Here is a 20,368-nt window from a genome sequence, read left to right as displayed (position 1 = left end):
TTATGGAGACATTTGTTCGTTAGTACAAGCAGGGAAAGCATTGTAAATGATGTATGATGTATGTTTCATGTATACGATATGGTACAAATCTTTAGCTATAATAATCGATACCCAAGCCGAAGGATATTCCTAAAGACATAATATTTCCCTCATTACGCCCTCAAGCATATCTTGCAGATGTGCTGGGGCCCTCCTCTGCCTCCAAGCAACGTATCCATCAGGTCTTACCAACAATGCCCCGGTAGATGAGATGCCAGCTGCAGTCTCCCACCTCCTTTGCGTGTCGACAATCTCAGCTTTCGGTCCAACACCATAAGTAGTAAACTCCAAACACGAGAATTTTTTCTTGACCTCCTGACAGGCCTCAACCCAGGAATCTCCCGCACTTCCAGCTACCAATACAAACTCCTTTCCAAATAGATCAAGGGTGGAAATCCTGTTGCCATCCTTCTCAACCCACACATGCGGGGCGCGAGACCCAGGTCTGCCGTCCATGGAAAAGAGCAGCGAAGGGACACTCCAGGCTTTCCACGTTACGCCTCCAAGTGGCCATCTGCTCTCTCCCACCACTGCCGGACTCTGACTTGAGTAGACGTACCCAAATCCACTCGTGATCGGGAGGATACTTGCATATCCCATTAGTGCCCCCCAGCTGATCTTCGCATAGATTATACCGCGCTCATCGGCAACTGTGGCCGATGCTTCAGCCGCAGCTTTTCCTACGGGCAGTCTCTCTATGTCGTATGTCTGCAATAATCCGGGACCAGCCTGATGTTTGAGTACGGCAGAGATCTTCCATGCCAAGTTATACGCATCTGAGATCGCCGTGTTTGCTCCCTGGCCACCGTACGGTGGCATAGTATGAGCTGCATCGCCTGCATGGAAAATTCGGCTGTGTTGAAGTTTCGTCACCACTTGAACCGTAGGCTCCCAGGGTAGAATTGATACTATCTCAATGTCGATGTCTGGTATGCCCAATGCGATGCGCAGTAAATCTTTGCATTTCTCAGGCGGGAAATCTTCTGGCTTCTCGCCTTTGGCAGGGTCGTAACTCAGATGGAAAACCCAGCGATCACTGTTGTTGATAGCTGTCAGGGAGCCAACAACTTCCGGATTATTTACGACACAGATGCTGAATTCTCTCCTTTTAACTAGACTCTTGAGATCAGCATGAAACAAGATACTTAGCATATGTCCAATGGCTCCGCAGCCGGTGGTCGACACACCCAGCTGTGAGCGGATGGGGGACTTTGCTCCATCTCCTGCTATCAGATAATCCGCAATGACCGTGAGCTTGTCACCCGTCTCTCTGTCTCGTATGGTGGCAGTCACTTTCTCCTGGTCTTGTTCCACGCCGATACATTCTATATAGAATCTCACATCGCCACCGCTTTCCCTTGCAGCCTTCAAAATCACGGGCTCGAGCATATCCTGCGTCACGAATATACCATCCTCCGGCCCCGTTTTTGAACTTGAAACAAATTTCATCTTGGGTTTGTCTGCCGTCTTGTCCTCCCGTCGAGGCTTCGCGTCCATGATGGATTTCAACGAAGTCCCCGAATGAATGCCAAAGCTAGGCACGAGCGAGGATCCGGCTTCACGAACCATGTCTGAGAGTCCCATGTTACGGAAGATTTCCATTGTTCGTGCGTTGACGCTGCGAGCACGTGGGTGTATGGAGGTTCCAGAATGTCGCTCTACGAGCAAGGAGTGGATGCCATGATGGGAGAGGAATAGAGAAGCGCTGAGACCGACAATACCGCCTCCGACTATGAGGACGGGGACTCGGATGGCTTCAGTCGTGGACATGGCAGTAGGTATTGTAATGGATCTCACTGTTGTCGGTGGTTCTGTCTGACGCGGACGGCTTCTCAAGATGATGGTTTGAAATATGATGACCAAATGATAAAAACAAAACAATGGTCATGATATGAGTTCTTAAGATGTCTACTCGGTCCAAGCACACCCTATTTATTATTTCTCAAAGCAGCAGAGGCGTGGATTTGTTAAAAGCCGTTGATTGTTAGAAGCCGCTCAAACCCCGTTTAAAAACCGCACCGCAGCATCAGTGATGCCAATCATGTCGGCAGGCACCTATCATAGCTGTTACTTGATTAGCAGTGAGGGGGAAAGAAGTAAAGCCTAGGCACTGCTTTCGATGATAAAATTCAAACAAAGAGCTGACTACGTGGCGGCGTAGGTGGATGAACCAACCCTAACTCTAGAAGCCCTAATTCACCCGCTTCAAAATGGTTGCACTCGAACATAAAGGTGGCGGCGAACCTACACACGTATAGTATGTAGTATTTTAACTTAAGGATGGCCGCGATAAAGGTTGCATGGATCCTCTTTTGTCATTCGTACTAGAAATGGGAATGAATGACCTAGAATTTATTCAGAAACGCTCGAACGATACTCATCTCATGGCCTTACCTCTCGGTGTAGGAAAAGAAAAAATCTCCAAATTCAGAAAAAAGAAAAAGAAGAGAAAGAAAAGAAAAACCAATTGCCTTTTCCCCCAAATCCGAGGACATTTTTCCACCACTCTTGCCATAGATCAGACAAAATTGTCCGAGGAATGGGAGTGCCCTGGCAGATAAATCTGTCGGGAAGCACCCTAGCATTGCGGCCGAGGATATTCTATCTAGGAAGCACGTCAAGTGGGCTTTTTCAAGTCAGGCGATGGCATGTTTATTGGGTATTTGAGGCTGATGATATCAACTGATATCCACATCGTGACTTGTGTGATGGTGTTCTAATATAACAGTCAGGCAGGCAGGCAACAAGACGAGTGCCAATTTCGAGTAATATCGGGTCTCATGGTAGATCGAAATGCAACAGAAACTATGCATAAAGCGCTCGGCAAATAGAGAAGACCGGTTTTTCCTTCCGAGGTAAACACGGTGAGTCGTATTAGGTATTTACCCATCCAGCATGCCGGCAATAGCATAGCAGCCACCGCATAACTTAATTTCCGCTTCGCCCAGGAACGATTAATAATCCCATTTGTGTACGGCATATGCACGCAACACACATGGCACGGCATTCACCGCCTGATCCATGCATAATCCCTGTTTTTCTCCGTTCGTGCTCCTCTGTGACGTAGGCCGTGACACTGCTTTGATTTCGTGTCTTTGCGTCTCCTGACCCGCGGGCGAAGGGCCCTAAGTCTACCCAAGACTCTCAGCGAGCGGGGTGATTGTATGCTAGGCAGGTACTAGGTAGTTAGTGCACATGCTGCCTCCAGTCGGTGTTTGTTTTCGCGTCGAGGAGCATTGAGCGCAGCGGGGAGTGGCATTAGGTAGCAAGCAAGCAAGCCACAAGCAGGGGAGAAAGGGCTCGCCATCGTGGTTCAAGAGGGATGAAGAGAAGAGAAAGGGGGATGAAGCCAGGGGAGCAGCGCAGAAAGGGGACGAGGTCGGATGCGGGGTGGGAGCCACGAAAGGAAGGAAGGAAGGAGGCTGTTTGGGCAAGCGCAAGGGTCACATTCTGCCCTAAAGCCCGCCTGTCGATCGTCACGCGATCCTCCAACCACAGCGTCCACCGCGCTCCTCGTCCCTAACATCAAAGAAAAGGACTCGAGATGGGCGTGCAACCTGCTTGCTTAATCCACCCGGGCTATCGAATCGGTTGCTCTTCCATTCCATGTGGATAGCGACACGTCCAGCGCCAGCAAGCAATATAAATCGCGACAGGCCCGCGCCTGCTCTGGCCATGGCGCTTTCCCCAACCCTCCACGACCGCTGGTCGCTTCGATCATCCATTCCTCGTCCTGTCGTAGCACACAGTCTTGCCTCTCGGGACACCGTCGCTTGTGACGATGATGTGGTCAAGATCGTCGGCTACGCACGTTGCAAGGGGCATTGCTGCCCTGTTGGGTAGCTCCTTAATCTTCCATCTTGCAGAGTGCAGTTCTTCATGTACGTACGCTTCCCTTATCCCTCATTCTCCTTGAGCTTTGGAAAAACGAAAGTGCCATATTATGTGCTTGGATGCCATTCTGGATTGCATTGATAACCGTTGCTTTCCCCGACAGTGCTGCCGCGTGTGTTGGAGCCCTTGCCGTTGGGTTCGATCTCGGCTGAAGGCTGGTTACACGATCAGCTGCAATTGATGAGTGACGGCCTTGCGGGTCATGAGCACGACTTTTACCTGTACGTGAGCAACAGCTCATGGCTGGGCGGGACCTACGAGTATAGCGAACTGAATGAAGGGTTCCCCTATTGGTTCAATGGCCTTGTGCCCTTGGCATATACCTTGAATGATGAACGACTGAAAACCCAGGTCTTAGAGTCTGTGGACTATGTGATTTCGCACCAACAGGCAGATGGCTGGCTTGGCCCAGAGACCAATGTCAGTGCGCGCAATATCTGGGCTCGATTTCCTTTCTTTTTAGGCTTAACGCAACTGGTTGAGGCCGAGAATGGCACAGATGTTGCCACACGCGTCTTGGACAGCATGCACACATTCGTGAATCTGTTGTATTCCATGCTTGAAGACGATTTACGTGGCTATGTTTCTCAGACCTCCGCCCCTATTGATGATCTATGGCCTCGCGCCCGTGCGGCCGACATGATAGTGAGCCTGCAATGGCTGTACGAGCATGATCCCAGGAACGATACCAACGTATTATTTGGCTGCATGGACCTGCTCTACGAAAAGGCAAGCAATTGGTCTTCCTGGTATGCCGACGACCTGTATATCAAGGGGGATCTTGACGATGTGCCCCTCAACATCACCGATTATTATTACGCGTACGAGCATGGAGTAAACGTTGGCCAGGGCTATAAATTTGGCGCCGTTGTCTCACGCTTTACTGGCGATGAGAGTATTGCGGACTCGTCGCGCACGGCAGTCAACTGGACCTTGACATATCACGGCCAACCTTCAGGAGTCATGATCGCAGATGAACGGTTATCAGGCCTGAGCCCTGTTCGTGGCGTAGAGCTGTGTGCTGTGGTGGAAAGTCTTTATTCACTGAACTATCTCTACCAAACATTGGGTGATTCGGGCTTTGCAGACAACGCTGAGAGGGTCGCGTACAACGCTCTTCCTGTGATGTTGGTACCAAACTGGTGGGCCCATCAGTATGTAGCCCAGACTAACCAGCCAGTATCGCATACTCTCACACAATCTCCATTCTATAACGTGGATGACGAAGGCCAGCATTTTGGGCTCGCACCGAATTACCCTTGCTGTACAGTCAACCATCCACAGGGCTATCCTAAATTCGTTTCCAACTCCTATGTTCGTGTGGGCGACAACGGAATCGCACAGGCCTTGTTGGGCCCGACCTCGGTGAACACTACCACCAATTCTGGGGTTGCTGTCAGCGTTTCAGTTGACTCGCTCTACCCATTTGTTTATGAGTTGACGTATACTGTCCAAGCCAGCGACGCCTTTGACTTTTATGTGCGAGTTCCCGGTTGGGCAACGGGAGCCAGCTTCATTTCTATAAACAGTGGGCCCAGCGCTGCATTGGAAACCGATTCAGGCACCTCACTGCATCATATCTCAGTAGGGAAAGGCCAAACCACCATCTATTACTCCTTGACGGGTGAGATCCGTGTGGCTGATCGCGCGAACGACACTGTCTCTATTTACCACGGGCCATTCCTCTACACGATTGCTCCTGGAGAGAACTACACCACCTATAGCTCCAATTATCCTGATGCACCCGCAGGCGCGGAAGAATATAACATCTACCCAACATCAACATGGGCACTTGCTATTGATCCATCGACGCTTGAGTACAATGCGCCAAGTTCCGATGCCACCTTGCCCAATCCTATTTGGTCTCTTAATGCGCCGCCGGTGTCCATCAGCGCAACTGTCTGTGAGATTGCATGGAACCTAACTTACGGTTATGCACCAAACCCGCCGCTGAAGGGAGACAGAGATTGCATAGGAGACTCTTTCCAAACCAAATTAGTACCATATGGAAGCGCGAAATTGCACATAGCCGAAATTCCCACGGTGGACTTGTCATAGGATATGACAAACAGTGAGGGATAACTAAGTAATTAGTATATTCATGACTATAAACCATTTTCATCCATCAGGATTCTCAAGTATGTTATATCTAAACGCTTACAACGTACGCACTGTGAATTAGCAGTAGCAAAGTAACACGGAGTTAGCTGCCCTGCCTATATGTGTAGTAAGCTATCTCAGATGTAGTTAACTAAGTTGGACACTTGTAGGGCGGCCGGAAATTAGTAGATGACGATGGAGCAGAGGATTATTACATCGTTGGTGTTGGTTAGTTGGGGCGGCCTTACCGTCTGCGGTCAAGTCGGAGCTTAACCCCTGGCCATATTAATTTTGATCAATCGCTAAATTTCCACTTTCTCTTCTTCCTTCGCCCTGCTGAGAGAATACAGATCGCAACCACCACTTGGCCTCCGCCTAGGCAGCGCTTCGCACGGTTGGTTACCTTCGTGACAAAGGGTCGGTTCAGAACTCCATCGTGTGTAAAGGAGCTCGTTCAGAAAGGAGTTCAAGAATTCTCCGCCGCCACCAAAGACCGCCATCTTCTCAACAAGAACGCCTAGTCCATACACGCGAATATTTTTTTTGTCTCACATATTCCGGCGCTTTAGGCTTGATCTATCACAATGCCAGTTACTCGAAGGAAGTCGAGTTTGGGCGCAGACATCAGAGGCGACACTGGTGCGCCCGCAATCTCAACAATGGGCGTGAATGGAGATATTTCCGAGGTAAGAATTTTTTTTCCTACAGTCAATTGGAAGCACGACGAACTAACTCACCATCCTCATAAGCGCGGTGTCTCTACAAAGTCTGCAAAAACCCATCACCATAAGCGCCGAAAGTCGCGGTCTTTTCTTCGTCGCTGGAAGGACATATCGCTCAAGCATACATGGCTTACGCCTCTTGTCATCCTGGCGGTCCTACTCCCCCTATATGCCGTGAACCCCAATGAGTCGAACCCGATGTACAGCGCGATATTCTTGTCTTATCCACGCGAACCGAAGTATCCCGGCGAGCCCGTGATGTATGGTAAAGGGAAGAAGGATTTTGCTTTCGTTGCTTTCTACACCGTGGTTCTTTCCTTTACCCGCGAATTCCTGATGCAACGGCTGATTCGCCCATGGGCCATCTACTGTGGAATACGCAGCAAGGGCAAGGTTGTGCGCTTCATGGAGCAGGTGTACACGGCCATTTATTTCGCTATTTTTGGCCCCTTCGGTCTCTGGGTCATGAGCCGCACCAACATCTGGTATTTCAATACCACCGCGATGTTTGAAGGGTTTCCTCACAGGGAGCATACTGCAGAGTTCAAGGCATACTATCTACTGCAGGCTGCTTACTGGTTTCAACAAGCCATCGTTTTGTTGCTGCAGTTGGAGAAACCCCGGAAAGACTTCAAGGAACTTGTCGGCCATCACATCATTACGCTCGCGCTGATTTTCTTGAGCTACCGCTTTCATTTCACCTATATGGGCTTAGCAGTGTATATCACTCATGATATTTCAGATTTTTTCCTTGCGGTATGATTGAGCTGTGATCGCTTTCTTCCGTACCGCACACTAACTTTTTTGAACGTCTAGACCTCAAAGACCTTAAATTATCTGGATTCGCCAATCACGGGCCCTTATTTCGCCATGTTCGTTTCAATCTGGATCTACCTGCGACATTACATTAACTTGAAAATCATCTGGGCTGTCCTGACCGAGTTCAGGACTGTGGGACCTTACGAGCTGAACTGGGAGACTCAGCAATATAAATGCTGGATCAGTCAAATCATCACGTTCAGTCTCCTTGCCAGCCTTCAGGCGGTCAATCTCTTTTGGCTTTTCTTGATCTTCCGCATCTTGAAGAACTACTTACTCGATGATGTGACGAGAGACGAAAGAAGCGATGATGAAGACGAAGACCAAGAGGTGGATGATGCTGCCGTCTCCAAGACCGATGCTACTCCTAAGGTTCTCGTCAATGGTGAACCGACGACTGAACGCAAAAGCAAATAAAAACGTGCGCAAATGATTTTATGATCTCTACATTTAACGACGTCCGTCCCATTCATCTATCCCCCGTTTTCAAAAGGATTCATTGAGCGAGTCAGTTTTCTACTGGTGGCTGTGCTTTATTGATTTCTTTATATATACATTTATTCTTGCATTTAACATTCAATTCCTTCACACGGGAATGCATGGGAACCTGAAAAAAACATAATTTATTTTTCGCTTCTTGTTAGAACATCTCATCATATGCGTCTCTTTTCGCTTATGCTGTTCTATTACTTCGGATGCATCTGGGATTCTATCCTCTGGGGATTTGGTTCAAAAAAAAAAGGGGTTACACGACTTGATCTTTTTTCGTTTCGCTCCCCCTTTTCCGACTGTCTTTCGAACGTTCTTGGTTGCTTTTTTTTATGTTGATTCAACCCTGTCAAGCTTTTCAGGAAAGATGAGTTGATGAACCTGTATGATATAATAGACTAAATTGGTAGTTTTTTGTCTGTGTAGATATTACCAAACTAATTGCTAATATGTGATTTTTACCTACGTGACCAGAAGAGAAAGACAAAAAACCGGTTCTGAATACTTGCATAGCTGACTATCTTACACGGTATATATTCTCGTCTCTGCTGTGGAGTATTATTCCTTTCCTCGTGCGGGTGAGACCGTCCCCATCACCTTGGATGAATCGGTGATACCTTCGGGCTTCTCGCTCTTGCCAGGAGCGTATAGATAAGGGTGCTGGGTCTCTTTATTCGTCAGGCCTTGCTGCTTGGTTGTCTGAGCGCCAGATTCGCCCTCAAAGCTTTTAGGAGGCTTAATCACATCAGCCTGTTATAAGTAGTTAGTCAATCATTATTCCCAGCAACCAGCCATGAATGAATGGATGATTGAAAAAAGACCTCACCGGATCTCGTCTCGACTGCGGTTCGACTCCCTCTTCAGGTTTCTTTACAAGTGGACGCTTGGGAAATGCTCCATGCTGAGTCTCTTCTGGTCCTGCTCTCAACAGGTATATTACTGCTGGAACAGTTACGGCGACGGAGATAGCAAGCCTGGATATGGATATTTCCGTGGAAGTCAGCGCTTACAGCCCGAAACAACATGCTGTCCTCCTATATCAGGCGTACCATGGAATATCGCTTCGCTTCTTCTCGTCGTGAGCCTGTGCATAGCATCGACGAGCAGTTGCTTGTAGTCTATTGCGATTATTGGCGGCGGCGAATCCGGCGTAGGACTTGACGCAGGCGCGGCGGAATGTGTGGGAAAGCTGGGGGGACATCATAGTTAGGATTCACAGCTGATAGATAGTCACTATTCTCCCTGCGATGGATAGTATATTATGGAGGTGAAAGAGCTTGCAAGAGCTTAGAATGTAAGAGAAAGGCAGATATAATGAATGCATGGATGGATATACTTGGTAATTTACAAATACGGCGCAATACCGGATTCATGACGGCAGCTGCTGAGGCATGTAGTGGGCAACCGCGCTAGTACGTAATATGTAATACGTAGTTAGACAATACAGCAAGTATATCATCGATATGTCATCATCCATCATCCATCATCCATCTTGGTCTTTTCGACGACGTCTTTCTGCATCACCAAGTCTGTTAAACCAGGTTAATAACCATGGAGGGTCATCCCATACCTTTTCAAAGGCGCTCACTGGATATACACACCTGGATTGATACCGCCGAATTTGGTCTTCTGTTCATGTCATCTAGTTACGGCAACAGCACTACGTATGATGCATAGTAAATACCTACCCCTATTCCTTCGCTTCCAGTCTCATGAGTGTCATGAAATTTCTCAATGAGGTATAGTGAATCATTGACTTCTGTTTTTTTAGCGGGTAGACTTGGATATTTGTAGGCAACCATCGGTCAGGTGACTGTGTAAAGATTCCATAAGCCGCCTAATCTTCGAATCCAACCATAACAAAACGAAGTCACACCGGAGAAAATCATCCAAATGGAATGGTGGCATGGGGTGTTCCTCGCGGGCTTGTACTGGGTTGTATTGATATTGAAACTCATCCCTTCAAAGGCGTGAACTGATACTTACTGGAGTTTGTGGTTGGCGAAACGGGTACGCGTCGCAGCTTGGTTTTGCGTGGTATGGAAACTGTTCCGTTCAAAAAAGAGAAGAAAACAAGATCAAAGATGGATTCAGAGCTGGAGGGAACAGCGCAAAACCCGTGATCGATCTCACCAGCGTGAGATTTATCTTCTGGACGAGTTAGAGCGGCCTAGGGAGAAAGGCGGAGAGGATGAGACAAACAGTAGTAGAAGAAAGTAGTTATAACAGGAACTGAAATTCATCTCACGGTCATGAAGCTATGGCTGCATAAAGCCCTCAAGCAAGCCCACATTCTCATCGCAAGACTGGTGTCGAGTAAAGGGTGGAAAAACGACTGTTTCTTGGAATATTTATGCGGGATCCGGGGAGTCGGAGATCTACACCCATTGCACTACTGAGTGTGCATGCTGCCATCGCTTTTGGGGGTTCACTGAGATTGTTCTTATATTAACGATTGCTCTAGTTAGTCAATCAGCATTGCATATATGCATTGCTGGCCTGAGGCAGCACTGCCCCACCTGCCGATGATGAGCGCCTGCCTGCTTCAACTGCTCATCCAACTTCAACAACTCTTCACGTCTGATGCTGGAGAAGACTCTCCTTTTCGCTATTTGACACATTGTATCCTATACTATCCTCTCATATTCTATCCACTTGCATAACATTTTACCCTCCACCTCGACGTACCCTGTTTCTCCCCTTGTTTTTGTTTATCCGTTGCGGGGAAGCTGTTGATATAGGCAAAAATGGTCGACCGACAGGCGACGCTTCACAGCCTTCTGGGGAAGCTCAGTGACCCTGATCCTGATATTCGATACATGTCCCTGAATGATGTTTACGGTATCTTGAGCTCGCCAAATTCACTTTTCTTACTCAACGATAATGCAACATCCGCCAAGTTGTCCGATGGCCTTCTGAAAGCTCTAGAAGATCAGCATGGAGAGGTGCAAAATCAAGCTTTAAAATGGTATTGTTTCTGCATGAACCTAATATTTTGCAAGGGATCTTCTAACTTCGACGTTCTAGTCTTGGCCCTCTAGCTGGCCGGCTTCCAGTGGAGAGTTTGACACCGCTCCTTGAACGCATCGCCGACCTGACGAGCTCGTCATCCATCGATAGCTCCGTACCAAATACCGCCCTCCGAGTCATAGTTTCCTCGCTTCCATCTCCGCGGACAGGAAGTGTGACCAGTGCGGAAGCCACTAACACATATTCTGCCATCTCCAAAGTCCTCCTACCACGCCTCACAGGAGAGGACCAATCGAGAGCCTCCCGCCGAGGGTCTGTTACTCGAGGAATGCTGGAAAAGGATGCAAATAAAGGTTACAGTAGTGATGCGATTGATATCGTCATTGAATTAGTCAATTGCTTTGGATCATTGCTGAAGGAGGTCGAGATTGCATCTTTGCAGAAGTCAATTATGGCCATCATCGAGAATGACACAGCCGGGACTGTGGTCACAAAGCGTGCGCTCACTGCAACAGCAGCTCTTGTCGTTTACTTCTCAGATGCTCAATTGAGTGCCTTTGTGTCAGAGCTCATCGAGAGCTTCGGTTCCGCACATCTAACGGTGACTAGGCGCCGTCACCTCATTGCAACTATCGGTAGCCTCTCACGGGCGGCCCCTTCAAAATTCGGAGTTTATCTCAAGACCCTCGCTCCTTTTGTACTCTCCGCAGTCAGCGAGCAAGAAATGGATGAGATGGCTCAGGACGACTCTGATGGGGGAGAGCAAGACCCTCAAGCAGATGAACTCCGCGAGACTGCCTTGATCACCTTGGAAGGTCTGTTGTCTTCATGCACGCAGGAGATGCAACCATACCTCATGGATTCTGTGAACTCCGCCTTGAGATGTCTGAAGTATGATCCGAATGTAGCATTCGACGAAGACGAAGAGATGGGCGGCATACAGGATGAAGGGAGCGAAGACGGTGTAACAGAGGAAGCAGACGAAATTGATGATGAATTTGAGGATTTTGAGGATGAAGGCGGCTATAGTGATGTTGACGATGTGAGTTGGAAGGTTCGACGCTGTGCGGCAAAGACTCTTCATACTATAATTTCTTCGTATGGCACCGGCCGGCTGTTGGAGGATGGCACCCTATACCAGCAGGTGGCACCTGCACTCATTTCGCGACTTGCTCGAGAAAGGGAAGAGAGCGTGAAACTTGAGGTTGTTGTAACATTCACGGCTCTAGTCAGAAAGACCAGCGAGGGTCTCACGGTGGCATCCTTAAACGGCTACAGAGAATCTGTCGGAGGGTCAAAAAATTCCAGGAAGCGAAGGCGTCAGGACAGTTTCGCTGGAGTCATTGATTTCGAGCCCAGCATGGGAACTTCTTCCGCAATTGATACCCCCGTTACTTCACCTACTCCTCCTGAATCTGGGCCTCAGGCCGAGTTGCTGCGACTGCTCCCCGGCCTAATTCAGAACATGGTGAAATCGTGGAAATCGGCTACTGTGGCGTTGAGACAAGCTATAGTAGTGCTATTAAAGAGCCTGGCTTTGGCACGTTATGGTATCTTGGCCGATTACCTTCAGAAAATTGAAGATCCAATCGCCGATGCCCTCAAAGCATCTACGAGTAGCGGCACAGCCATTACAGCTGGTACAGCCGTCAGCGTTGCAACTTTACAAATCGAAACATTGACCCTGGTAGGTGCTATATCAGAGACTCATGCCTCGGATGCACTCCTGCCATTCCTTATTGCGTTGATACCAGGCGTGATTGCGTCTGTTGGCGATCGAAACTACAAAGTGGCAAGTGAGGCTCTTGGAGCTATTGAATGTGTTATCAAGGCTCTTACTCCACCTCGTGTATCTGGCAATGATACCGATAATGTCAGGCTGCAATTGCAGAAACTATATGAAGTTATTGTTTCGCGTATCACTGATACCAGTGCTGATCTCGAAGTTCGTCAACGGGCTATTCACGTATTCGGGGTTTTGCTAGCTCGTACATCTGGTGACATTGGGCGCAAATTCGTCTCCGAGTCTCATCGTTTCCAAGGGCTCGACATTCTTGGGAATCGCCTCAAAAACGAGACCACACGATTGGCTACTGCACGTGCTATTGACGATATTTCCGTTCTAGCCAGCAGCGAACAAGATGTCAATTCCCACTGGATTACGCAAGTAACTAGCGAGCTGGGTGCTCAGCTCCGAAAATCTGACCGAACACTCAGGAGTGCCTGTCTCGAGGCTCTGAGGAGTCTAGCAATGAATCCAAACACAAGAGCGCATTACAAAGAGGAAACTATGCTAGAATTGGAGAAATCTCTGTTACCGTTGATCGCTCCCGATGACTTTCACCTTCTGGCTCCTGCCCTCATTATATTGGCTAAGATCATACCAAGCCACGCAACGAGATTAGTTACAGAAGATCTGATATCCTCTCTATGTGCGATTGTTGCTGTTCCTTTGATTGGGACGGTTCTCAAAGCATTGCTCCTGCTCGTCAAGGTCATCGGAGAGCAAGATGCTGGCGCCGATCTCATGAAGCGTCTTTTGCGTGATGTTGGAATCAACGGAGATCCTTCAGTGGTTGGACGAGCAATCGGAACCTTACTTGTGCATGGAGGATCGAATTTGGGAGTGAAAATGGAAGACTTCCTTGCCGAATTAGAAACTGCGCAGGATGATCAACGTAAATGCCTAGCATTGGCTATCTTGGGTGAAGTATCCCTTCGTATGGGAGCGAGCTGCCCTATCAAACCGCACCTATTCATCTCGAACTTCGACTCGAAATCAGACAAAGTCCGCTTGGCCGCAGCTGTTGCGCTTGGCAATGCTGCTGCAAGTAATATCAAGGCTTATATGCCAATTATTCTCGAGGGTCTGAATAAACCAAGGTCATCCACCTATCTGTTACTGCATTCCATCAAAGAGATCCTTCACCACCCTGAACATGTTCGGGATGAAATTGCGCCTTTCGCCACACAACTCTGGCAGATCCTGTTGGCGGCTTCTGAGGATGAGGATAACCGCGTTGTAGGATCGGAATGCATTGGCCGGCTCGCTCTGCTAGATCCATCATCTTACGTGCCTCATCTGCATAGTTATCTGTCTGACCAAAATGCTACCATCCGAGGCACAATTATTTCCGCATTCCGTTATACCCTTTCTGACTCTAGCGTTGCCTATAATGACGTTCTACGACCATTGATTATACCACTCTTAGTAAGTATGTTGAGCGACCGAGATCTTGGAAACCATCGACTCGCCCTTACTACGTTGAACTCGGCGATACATAACAAGATGGATATCATCCACCCGCATCTAAGTGAACTATTGCCGGCAGTTATTGGTGACACTCAAATCAAGCCTGAACTCATCCGTGAGGTGCAGATGGGCCCGTTCAAACACAAGGTCGATGATGGTCTTGAGCTTCGCAAGGTGAGATTCTATCCTTAGCCTACTTTCTCTTGAACCTGCTAATCTGTCGGTTTTCAGACTGCCTACGAGACGCTATATGCTTCTCTGGATGCTGCGCTCAACCGGATAAATGTATCAGAGCTGTATGAACGAATCTTAGCGGGGCTCGATGACGAGCAGGACATCAGGACTTTGTGCAATCTGATGACAGCTAAACTGATTGCACTGGCCTCGGAAGAAACGCAGCGGCAGCTAGACGCATTGTCAGAGCGCTATATGGCGGTGCTAAACTTCAAACCCAAGGAAAACGCGGTCAAGCAGGAAATTGAGAAGGCACAGGAAGCTTCGCTGGGTATTCTGAAGATTAGCCGTGAGCTGGACAAGGCTTTTCCGGGGGTTGAAGTGGGAGGTGAACATCCCAAGTGGAAGTCGTATGTCGATTGGATGCGAAAGACCTTCCAGGCTCAGCTTCGCAATTTAGACGCCGAGGCATAGGTCACCAGCTCTTAATCTTAGCCAGAAAAATATCTCAATGAATGCAAGCAATATCATCCAGCGATCTCCGTAGGTGGCCCATGCTTCGATGCGACAGTGATAGCATGCACGTCGTGCAGATGGGGAGGATTTTAGCACTGGACAGGGCGCTTATTTCGCCGATGCGGTTGGCCAGACGCTGTTACACTGGTGGCCTAGTCTGCGGCGTAGTCATGCCCAATGCAGAGCAGCCTGCATATTCTCATAGGTTGCAAGCACCCCCGGCAGACTTGCCGGCCGCGTCATTGATTGGCGCTTTGCGGCGGTGACTGCACCGACTGGCGGGCGCGGTGTGACGGGCGAGTGATAGCCCCATCGCTTCTGTGCTTCTCGTCCAGCAATCGCAATATACCACAGAATAGTGCGACGCAGTCAGCGACTATCATGCATAGCCCGCCTTTTTCTCTCTCTGTTCCCGTAGACCCTCGGGTCTGCTTTATTATGAATGTACCTTTGGCACTGGGCCCCTCCTCGCTTTCGTGTTGCCGGAGCGCTTAACGTTGTTGATGATCATGTAGCTGTCTTGGTTGCCAATCACGATACTCTTTCTATCCGATGATCCATGATATATATAACATCCTCATACAGATACTACAAAATTCGGGTCTTTTTTATCCGGCACACCTTGGATTGATCAATCCAACATGAGTCGCCAGCCGAGAATAGATACTTCAGTACGGCAGCAGGTCTACTCCTATGTCGAAACGCCAATCGAGCTGAATGGCCCCGATGTGTGGCCTCCACAGGCTGCAGAAGCCACTCCATCTCAGGACGCTGTCTACGAAGCCCAGCAGCAGCAGCAACAACAACAACAACAACAGCCCCCGAGTATTCCGAGCATTCCTATTCCCCAACCTATACACACCCCGCAACAGCATCCTACGAATGCCGCGACGCATGAGCTTGAGCAGGCTCGACAGATGCTCATGCAAGAACGACGAGCATTCTCTCCAAGCGGCACTCGTCCTCCAGAACATCCTGCACTGTCAGCCCCATACGCAGAGGGAGATGTCACCGCATCGATGCACCGGGCGAGCACAATAACGCATTCATCCTCGCAGTATCAATCACCGCCCTACCCCACCGTTTATGGCACACTGCCAGAGAAAAGACCACTCCACACATTCGAGCCAGCTTCTACTTCTACGCCCACTCTTGCTCGTACAGTGCCAATTACCCCGGACACAAATCCTTTACAATCCCCGACTTTCTCGGTCCACCGATCGGGTACCTTTACCTCTGTTAATCAAGAGTCGCAGGACTCGTTCACGAACCACCAGCCAGGTCAGAGTGTTCATCCAAATCAAATAGTAACTGGCGGCCGTTGGAGCACAGGGCTTTGCGAGTGTTCAGATCTCGTGACATGCTGTATAGGCCTTACGTGCCCCTGCCTGCTCTACGGTCGAACACAGTACAGACTGTTGCAGAAATCGCGAGGGGAAGATCCCACAAACCTATTGGGCTTTGACTACTGCAACGGATCTTGCACATGTCTAGCTCTGCTATGCGGCTGCCAATGCATACTGGCGACAATTCAGCACTATCGCACAAGAAAAGCCTATAAAATCGAAGGCAATATCTGTTCTGACTGCGTGAAAGCGAGCTGTTGCATGTGCTGTACCTTTGTCCGGAACGAAAGGGAAATCAAAAGACGAGAAGAAAAGCGAGCACAGGCGGCCCAGGTTACAGGCTCTGCTTTTGTGATACCGTATGTCCCCCCTGCTCAAATGCAATACCAAACTCCAGCCCCTTGAGCGAGGCCGTTTTCAACTTATCTCGGCGGTCGAGACAATTAGTGATTGGCGATTGGTTGTGTGTGAATATGTATATATGTATATATCAGTTATGTTCAACATGCTCATATTATCATAAGTATCTGATTGAATCGAGCTACTAAGCCATACTATCGCGCCACTAGAGATACTTGAGTAGTAACTTGTTCCTGGCCAGGAGAGATGTAAATAACACTATTATGCGAATAGTACGTATCCAATATGCTGGGGTTGTTGGGATGGCATAGTGAACTATGCTGGTATTCAATTGGGAGTGGGAGTCAACTCTTGTGGCGAGAAAAGCAGCATTCCTATAGTTAATCGGCGACAGAAAGACGCACGTACTATCCAGATGAGAATATTAACACAGAATAGCAGCTCAGCAAGGGGTAGAGTAGGATCCCGGAAGAGAGGATGAGGAGGTGTAGAAATGATGGATTCTGGCAAGGCAAATCGATGTGGTGATATGTCACATGACTAAAAAATACTATTACGTAAGTATCCCCTGCTCCGGGTGACTAACTAGACTCTAACTAGTTAGTTAACTAACTAACTTAATTCCTAATTGGATTTACAATGCTGGCAAAAAGCACGTGATCGTACATGTCGGACCGGCGGGGAACCGGACTTTCCTTACGGCGTATCCTTCAATGAACCAAACTAACTACAACATCTTCCATTCCCTTTTTCTTCGCATGCGCATGTTTATCGCACTGCTGGTATAGCCTTCCTTTTCTAGTTACATTTACCTACCGCTTTTATTCCGGATCTATTCGTCTAGACGACTTTCGATCGCCGGGCGCCGCCTTCTCCCGCTTCGCTGCCGTCAAAAATTAAGGGAAGAATTTAAATAGTCGCTTCATCGACCATACATATTCTTTCCCAAGACACCTACCTCCTACGGAACAAATTACAATATGGTCGCATGAGCGATCAAACCCCGGAGGGATTGACTCCGCTTTGCCTGTTGCCCAGATGCAGTCGAGTGGCAACTGCGAGGAAGACCTCGCGTTGTCGCAGTTAAGCAGAGCGTATTGTTGTCAAAAAAAATGGACATTGAACGTCGTCAAATTTGGGCCCAGCCCACTACAAGCACTTCTGCACATTCATCATGCACACCATTCCTTTTACCAAGCAATGGTAGGTTCCAACGGAGACAGTACTACCATATCCAATGTTCAAGTGTCTATACTAACCAACACTCGCTTTCCGTTATTAGGCGTACTCACGATCAATAACTCCTTTACGGTAACGGTGACTGAAGACGCTTATTTTCAACCTGCTTGCACAGGTAGTACATCCGTTGGCGACATCATTCCATCCACTATCATTAGCAACGATCCGTTTTATGCCTCGGTTGGTCCACAGCTCTATGCAATCGGCTGCATGACGGTGGTCAGCTATGTATTGGTAATCATTCTCCTCATCACTCCTCGAAAGTTCTATATTGGGAGCCACGGCGGCGACGGAAATCTTTTGGGGCGACATGGTATTATAAGTGGCTCTTATAGTGGAAATTCCTCCGTTACTGGCGTGGGTGGCCGTCCCTGGCTGCAGAAGGTCGCAGCGCTATCATGTGCAATCTCCCTTACCCTTGCAACGATTGATTCATTGCACGTAGCCCAAACACAGTACGAAATGGGTGTTACAGATGCCACAGCTATGACAGAGGAGGTGATTGATGGCACTGAACTTCGGATTGTCCGTGTCGTGTCGAGCACGTTTCTGTGGCTTGCTCAAGTCCAGACACTTATCCGGCTTTTCCCGCGCCATAAAGAAAAGGTCTTGATCAAGTGGGCGGGCTTCGCATTAATTGTGCTTGACACAATTTTTGCCATTTTGGACAACTTCGTCTCACATGGTTCGGAAACGCATCCGCGGCTTTTCGATGATGCTATACCAGCGCTTTCCTACCTCTTTGAATTGGCCCTCAATATGCTTTATGCAGCCTGGGTGATCTTCTATTCGCTCTCGAAGCATAGATTTGCTTTTTTCCACCGGAAGATGCGCAACATCTGTCTCGTAGCAACGTTCTCTCTCAGTGCGGTCCTGATTCCCGTCGTATTTTTCATTATGGATATCGCTTCACCCGATGTCGCTGGGTGGGGTGAATATATTAGATGGGTAGGGTCTGCGGCTGCTAGTGTCGTTGTCTGGGAGTGGGTGGAGAGGATAGAGGCTCTTGAGCGCGATGAGCGGAAAGATGGGATCTTGGGCCGGGAAATCTTTGACGGTGATGAGATGCTGGAGGTCACTCCCTCTCAAGAAGTTGAATGGCCTAGGCAGTCTAGTCCCCGTGAGGATGGAAATGGGCGAGGAACAGGTGCTGCTTGGAGGAATGTTATCGCGCCTAACAACAACAATAAACCCTTTCGAAGGGGCCATCTTGCTTTCCAATTAGGAGCTCATGCCCGAAATGCTGCTACGAACGGGGACCAGGATGGCACTGCCTCGCCTCGCCAAAATGCGTCTGCTCCTCCCGTACCTCCGCCGGCCGCGGTGACGCCCATCAGTCGAGGTGACACTATCAGTGCTGCTTCAACGGATTATTATGTTCGCTACCACCCTGTTGCCAGTCCCACACCTCCAATATCCGCCACGCCTGTGGAGCATCAGGGTCACTATGAACCTCAAGGCAAGCAGGATGATATTTGTAGCACCATTGTGCCATCTCACGGAGCACAGCGCCAACCTGCAGCAAATAGCCAATTTTTTGCAAGTTCTTCAGGTTGGAAGCGTTGGCTTCCAATGGCTAGTCTGTTTGAGACAAGACGGTCATCTCCGCCACAGGAAATAGCCACGGCCCTGGAAGAGGAAGAGAACACACGCGACAGATCCAGTGACAGTGACGACGATAACATGTCAGAAAAATGCGCATCTCCTACCGACACAAGTTCAAATTCAAGGTTTAAACAAACCCTTTCTTCCATTCAGCATGGTGAGTGGCACAATCTATTCGGCGCTGCAAAAGCCCGTAAGCCTTTGAGTGTGACTGTTATTCCCTCTCGCGATCTTTCTCAACAGCCGTGGTCACCGCAACCTCCTGGGTCGGTCTCGAGCGATCGCATGCACGGTGCGCCTGGGTTGCCAGTAACGGTGATTCCAACACACGGACAACGCACATCAATGTGGCCCTCGTCGGCAAATACTGGTAATGAATCGGGGAGCAATAGCCAACTCCGATATGACCCGGAGACGGCTGCTCTGGTGGAAGTAGATCCGAATTCTGGCACGTCAATGAATTATTCGGCGCCTGACCAACGGTTTCCAACTGAAACAGAAAGGACGTCTCATGCTTCGCAGGATGGTCAAATGCTACTGCACCGGTCAGCTTCAGCCTTTGAGGCTGGAGCTATGCGTTCTAGACAAGATATACCCCAACAATCATGGCAAATTGACCATGTTGGTACGGATTCAGAAGCGAGACAGGATACGCCTCAGAGTCACGGGTCTCGGTGACTTATCTTCTCCATATACGTGCTACATTCATTTTATCGTTCCTCTCTTTTCTTTTTCTCTTTGTCTATCATCTCTTCTTTTAGCGAGGCGCTCTAGAGGACAACCAAGGGATTTCTGGGATTTCGGGAGATTTACGGGAGACTTGGGAGTCAAACTTGTTTTCT

General features: G+C 48.8%; 7 protein-coding genes across 7 annotated transcripts; 5 read left to right on the top strand and 2 right to left on the bottom strand.

Moving 5' to 3' along the window:
• Positions 1-129: 129 nt before the first annotated feature.
• Positions 130-1,809, bottom strand: UA08_06613 (hypothetical protein; the record flags this gene model as incomplete). The annotated part of the gene is made up of 1 exon (XM_020268910.1): positions 130-1,809. One exon carries the CDS (start codon positions 1,807-1,809, stop codon positions 130-132), a length of 1,680 nt encoding a protein of 559 aa, XP_020118163.1.
• A 2,011-nt stretch (positions 1,810-3,820) lies between these two features.
• Positions 3,821-5,991, top strand: UA08_06612 (hypothetical protein; the record flags this gene model as incomplete). Its single annotated transcript, XM_020268908.1, has 2 exons — positions 3,821-3,920; positions 4,037-5,991. 2 exons carry the CDS (start codon positions 3,821-3,823, stop codon positions 5,989-5,991), a joined length of 2,055 nt encoding a protein of 684 aa, XP_020118135.1.
• Positions 5,992-6,617: 626 nt separating this feature from the next.
• Positions 6,618-7,991, top strand: UA08_06611 (Sphingosine N-acyltransferase lac1; the record flags this gene model as incomplete). The annotated part of the gene is made up of 3 exons (XM_020268907.1): positions 6,618-6,719; positions 6,783-7,511; positions 7,572-7,991. 3 exons carry the CDS (start codon positions 6,618-6,620, stop codon positions 7,989-7,991), a joined length of 1,251 nt encoding a protein of 416 aa, XP_020118423.1.
• Positions 7,992-8,621: 630 nt separating this feature from the next.
• Positions 8,622-9,700, bottom strand: UA08_06610 (hypothetical protein; the record flags this gene model as incomplete). Its single annotated transcript, XM_020268906.1, has 5 exons — positions 8,622-8,813; positions 8,890-9,037; positions 9,113-9,252; positions 9,428-9,472; positions 9,665-9,700. 5 exons carry the CDS (start codon positions 9,698-9,700, stop codon positions 8,622-8,624), a joined length of 561 nt encoding a protein of 186 aa, XP_020118424.1.
• Positions 9,701-10,810: 1,110 nt separating this feature from the next.
• Positions 10,811-14,934, top strand: UA08_06609 (Cullin-associated NEDD8-dissociated protein 1, C-terminal part; the record flags this gene model as incomplete). Its single annotated transcript, XM_020268905.1, has 3 exons — positions 10,811-11,031; positions 11,091-14,460; positions 14,518-14,934. 3 exons carry the CDS (start codon positions 10,811-10,813, stop codon positions 14,932-14,934), a joined length of 4,008 nt encoding a protein of 1,335 aa, XP_020118425.1.
• A 683-nt stretch (positions 14,935-15,617) lies between these two features.
• Positions 15,618-16,441, top strand: UA08_06608 (hypothetical protein; the record flags this gene model as incomplete). Its single annotated transcript, XM_020268904.1, has 2 exons — positions 15,618-16,257; positions 16,386-16,441. The coding sequence occupies 2 exons, from the start codon at positions 15,618-15,620 to the stop codon at positions 16,439-16,441; spliced, it is 696 nt and encodes a 231-aa protein (XP_020118426.1).
• A 1,353-nt stretch (positions 16,442-17,794) lies between these two features.
• UA08_06607 (pH-response regulator protein palH/RIM21) lies at positions 17,795-20,204 on the top strand (the record flags this gene model as incomplete). The annotated part of the gene is made up of 2 exons (XM_020268903.1): positions 17,795-17,885; positions 17,965-20,204. The coding sequence occupies 2 exons, from the start codon at positions 17,795-17,797 to the stop codon at positions 20,202-20,204; spliced, it is 2,331 nt and encodes a 776-aa protein (XP_020118427.1).
• Positions 20,205-20,368: the final 164 nt, after the last annotated feature.

This window comes from Talaromyces atroroseus (genome assembly GCF_001907595.1).
Source record: "Talaromyces atroroseus strain IBT 11181 chromosome Unknown scaffold_9, whole genome shotgun sequence".
NCBI classification, from domain to species: Eukaryota; Fungi; Ascomycota; class Eurotiomycetes; order Eurotiales; family Trichocomaceae; genus Talaromyces; species Talaromyces atroroseus.
Note: the sequence above shows the minus strand (reverse complement) of the source record. Positions and strands in the feature narration are given on the sequence as shown.